This window comes from Nematolebias whitei, chromosome 21 (assembly GCF_014905685.2).
Source record: "Nematolebias whitei isolate Nwh7 chromosome 21, NemWhi1, whole genome shotgun sequence".
NCBI lineage: Eukaryota > Metazoa > Chordata > Actinopteri > Cyprinodontiformes > Rivulidae > Nematolebias > Nematolebias whitei.
The window spans coordinates 876,063-881,013 of NC_056518.1; the positions used below are offsets into that span (position 1 = coordinate 876,063).

At 43.5% G+C, this 4,951-nt stretch overlaps 1 protein-coding gene across 1 annotated transcript in view; it reads right to left on the bottom strand.

Moving 5' to 3' along the window:
• LOC119427617 (plastin-1) overlaps positions 1–2,571 on the bottom strand; it is a 66,364-nt gene extending 63,793 nt beyond the window's left edge. Inside the window, exons 1-2 of the mRNA XM_037695253.1 lie at positions 2,446–2,571; positions 1,792–1,927 (exon numbers count right to left, since the gene is read on the bottom strand). Of these exons, the coding sequence (XP_037551181.1) occupies positions 1,792–1,927; positions 2,446–2,571 (262 nt within the window). The remainder of the gene's footprint in view (positions 1–1,791; positions 1,928–2,445) is intronic.
• Between the last annotated feature and the right edge of the window lie 2,380 nt (positions 2,572–4,951).

The following is a 4,951-nucleotide window of genomic DNA, read 5'->3' on the forward strand; positions in this document are numbered from 1 at the left end:
GGTTTGGACATGTTCAGAGGAGGGACAGTGGTTTGGACGTGTCCAGAGGAGGGACAGTGAGTGGTAGAAGGATGTTAGAAATGCTGCTGCCAGGAAAAGTCTGAAAAGTTGGAGTGAGGACAGAGGACACAGGACACAGAGGACAGAGTGAGATGGAGGAGGATGACTCGCTGAGGAGACCCTGAAGAGGGAAATGTCAAAAGAAGAAGAAAGTAGCATTTTGCTACTTTTACCTTTTAGATAACATTTTGCAGTTAGCTAATGTTTTACCACATTTTAGTTTCAAGTAGCATTTTGTTACTTTCAGCTGTGGGCTCGCATTAGTTTTCTTTTAACTGGTGCCTGGCTTCTTTTTGATTTAACAACAAGCTGCTGCTCATTCAGCAAATTTCTTCAAAAGTCCCCAGACTCTGAAAATGCAATTTCTCCAATTGACTAATAAATTATAAATTTCTTTTTCATTCCGACCGACACAATCGGGTCAAATTTTACAAGAAGAAGTCTGGTCCTCTTAAGACAACTGCTTAAATCATAGATCAGCTGCTGGAATGGCTGAAGTTATGAGCTTTTAATAATCCTTCTGCTTGCATAAAGTGAAATAAGCCCCATTTTATATGTTTTAAATTTGAGATTCAGTCAATTTTCATTATGTTTATTTTGATGTTTTGTTATTCTGGTTCAATCTCGTCATCTGTAATGAATTAACCGTGAAACTTATTTATTTCACCTGCCACCAAAGTAAAAGAGTTAAACTTTCAGAAGATTATTTCTGCACAGACATTCAAGGTTCAAGTTTATTTATTGTCATTCTCATCACGTGGTACATGAGGTGGAATGAAACTGTGCACCCAAGGTCCCAGTTACACCAAAAATAGCAAAAATATAAAGTATAAGAAGAAACAGTATATAAGGATCTACTAAACACTAATAATGCAAAATAATACAATATATTAAACAGCAGCACGAACATGAGTCTGTTGTGAGCAGATGGGTATGAATACAGCAGCTTAAAGGCAAGAGATCAGCAGCAAGAGATCAGCAGCATGGATAAGTCACATACCAATTTAAAGTGTCATTACAGTGATTATTCTAGTTAGAGATTCATGAGTCTAACAGCCTCAGGGTAGAAGCTGTTCCTCAGTCTAGTGGTTCTACACTTAATGCTCCTCAACCTCCTTCCTGAGGGGAGTGGGGCAAAAAGTGTGTGTGCTGGGTGAGCGTGGTCCTTCATGATGCAGGTGGCTCTCTTCCGGCATCTGGAGGTGTAGATGTCTGTGATGGTGGGGAGGCTGACTCCAACATCTTCTGTGCAGCCTTCACCACTCTCTGCAAAGCTTTTCTTTCTGCAGCTGTGCAGCCTCCATGCCACACATTGATGCTGGAGCACAGGATGCTCTCCACTGCACACCTGGTGAAGGAGGTGAGGACTGAGCTTCCAGACCAGCTCGCCTCAGCCGCCTGAGGAAGTAGTCTCTGATGAGCTTTCTTGATCAGGCTGGTGGTGTGCAGGTGCACACCCAAGTGCTTGTAGCTGGAGACCACTTCCACCTCAGATCCTCCTATGTTCAGTGGGAGGTGGGGTGGGGGGGTAGGTGTGTTTGCTCTTTCTGAAGTCCACAATCATCTCCTTTGTCTTCTTCACATTGATGTGAAGGTTATTCTCTCTGCACCAGCTCTCCAGGTGTTCCACCTCCTGCCTGTAGCTGGACTCATCATTGTTTGTGATGCATCCCACCACCGCTGTATCATCTGCAAACTTTACAATTTGACAGCCTGCATGGGTAGGTGCACATTCATAAGTGAGCAGAGTGAACAGGAGGGGGCTCAACACATAGCCCTGAGGCGAGCCAGTGCTGAGGGTTATAGTGGAGGAGAAGTTCTGGATCTTCACAGACTGCGGTCTGTTGGTTAAAAAGTCCAGGACCCACTTGAGGGAGGACCCAGGGAGGGGCTTAGTCCTAGTGTGAGTAGTTTGTCCATCAGAGTCTGGGGAATCATGGTGTTGAAGGCAGACGTGAAGTCCACAAAGAGGATACGGACGTAAGAGTCCTTCTGCTCCAGGTGGGTGAGAGCAGTGTGGACCACAGAGGAGATTGCATCCTCTGTTGATCGATTCTCATGGTATGCATACTGATGAGGGTCCTCGTTGGTGTTGATGGTTGTTTTGATGTGGATCATGACCAGTCTTTCAAAGCATTTAGCAACTATCGGGGTAAAAGCTACTGGCCGGTAGTCATTCAGACCAGTCACTGCAGCGCTCTTAGGAACTGGGATGATGGTGGCAGTCTTCAGGCAGGTGGGAACAGTTGCCAGGGTGAGGGAGGAGTTAAAGATGTCAGCCAGCACCTCGCAAAGCTGATCAGCACAGTCTTTCAGCACCCTCCTTGGGATATTGTCTGGGCCAGTTGCTTTGTGAGGATTAATCCTCTTGAAGGTCCTCCTTACTTCTGCTGAGGTCATGCTGAGGAACTCCTCTTCCGGTGGTGAGGTGAGTTTGGTGCTGGGTTGTCTATTTGGGTCTTCAAAGTGGGCATAGAACATGATGAGAGCATCAGGCAGTGATGGGTCCATAGGGCATTGCGCACCTCTGCTTTTATAATCTGTGATGCACTTAATGCCCTTCCACATGCTCCATGAATCTTGTGAGGAGAAATGTCCTTGGATCTTCCATGCGTATGTGGCTTTGGCCCTCTTAATACCAGCAGCCAGCTCTTTTCTTGCCCTCCCCTGTTCCTGTGATTCGCCAGACCTGAAGACAATATCCCTGGCTTTCAGCAGGGTATGGACCTCTGCGTTCAACCAGGGTTTCTGGTTCAGGTAGCACTTCTTGTTGTATCCGAGGACAGCAGATGTGTATTCCTCCAGATCCAGTTCTTCCTCATTTACAACAACCTCCTTGAAGATCTGCCTGTCTGTGCATGCAAAACAGTCCTGCAGTACAGAGTCACTGTCGCTGGGCTGTCTTCTGTGGGTCTGGAACATCTCAACGGAGGGTGGTAGACAGGGGCCAGAATGATGGAGATGTGGTCAGAGAGGCCAAGGTGGGAGCAGGGTATGGCTTTACAGTATATACATCTCGCATGAAGGTATAAAGTGTGTTATTACCCTGTGACGAAACACATTTGTAGGAATACATCTACAACTGATAAACTTTTAGAAACAATCCCAATTAAGGTCACCACTGACAACTGCCCTGAAAAATAAAAACACATCCATCTATCCATCCATTATCTTTTACTCGCTTCTTTCTTTTTGGGTCACGGGGGTCACTGGTGCCCATGCCATCACTGTGTGAGAGGCTGGGTACACCCTGGACAGGTCTCCAGTCCATCACAGGGACACACAGAGACAAACGAGACAAACAACCATTCACTCTCTCTCACACCTAGAGAAAATTTAGAGTTACCAATCAGCCTAACATGCATGTTTTTGGACTGTGGGAGAAAATTGGAGAAAACCCACGCAGCACAGAGAGAACATACAAACTCCACCCAGAAAGGCCCCCAGACCAGGATTTGAACCAGCAGCCTTTTTGCTGAGAGGCAGCAGCTCTATCAGTTGCGCCACCGTGCTGCCCTAAAAACACATTTTAAAACAGATTTTAAACTCAGTTCTTGTGCTGTCACTTAGTGCTCAGTGTGTGTGTTGGGATGACTCTCAGATACTACCACACCAAATCTGTCCTCAAAGAGTTACCTGATTTAAAGACATTTTTCTATAGGATCACTTAGCTGTGGTGGCCATCTTGAAAATCATTATAAAGTAATCAGTAGATTATGACATATTTTGCTTAGACTCAGCTCAAAGATAAACGGTGTTTTATGGACAGTAACATGATGACACAGCTGAGGTGTTAAATGTTAACTGTCCCAGGACCAAAGGTCTGCTGGGAGCCTCTGAGTGGCTCCTCCTCAGGGAAGTACTCAGCTGTCAAACCACTTCGCTCCGGTGTGAAGCCCAGCAGAGTTCTGGAAAAGCCCACTCCTGCAGCCCAGCTGTATATGACGGTACATGTCTCACTTTGCGTTTTTCTTTTTTCCTCAGAAAGAATATGAATGTGTGCATGGTAGTTGTAAAAACCTAATAGTTGTTGCAGAATATCAAGGCAATGAAATGTTTAGCTAAAATACATCCTAGTTCTTTGTTTTAGTTCTAATTATTATTTAGTTGTATAAAAATATGACTGTTGTATGTCTCAGGTGCACGACACTGAATCTACCATGGAGAATCATTTCACACAGATTTCCCGAGAGGACTTGGAAGACCTCCGAGAGGCTTTTAATAAAATTGGTCAGTTTCACTCCTTCATAATCACTCTCACACGCCTAACTTTAACCTGCGAGTTCATTGATAACCAAAGGAAGACTTTTATAACCAGCTACAAAGTACATGAAAGTGCAACTCGTATAAAAGTGTCTTTTATTGCTCGGGTTGTTAAGTGTATGTACTTTGTGTTCAGATGAGTCCATGTTGCTTTGATCAGCTGAAAATCACCAATCTATAAATGATAGTAATGATAACTTGATAAATGTCATCCCTTGTGAGGATGCAGTGTGGATACTTGTTGCTGAATGATTTTTGCTGAAAGTGACTTAAGACTGAAAAACCAGAAACCAAACTGAAAAAGTTTCATTGCTTAAATGTTAATGTGAGTTGAATTTGAATGGCTGAGATTTGCTGAAAGCAACAACAAAAAAAGGTGGAAATCAGCAGAAAATGGCAGAAAGAAACGAAAAGAGTAGAAATGTAGCTGAAATGAGCAGAATAAGCAGAAATAATTAAGTTCAATTCAGTTTATTTCCAAAGCTCCAAGTCACAACAGAAGTCGTCTCAGGGACTGAACAGAAACATTCATCTATAAAATAATAATTGAACAGAAACATTCATGTATAAAATAATAATTTAACAGAAACATTCATGTATAAAATAATAATTTAACAGAAACATTCAT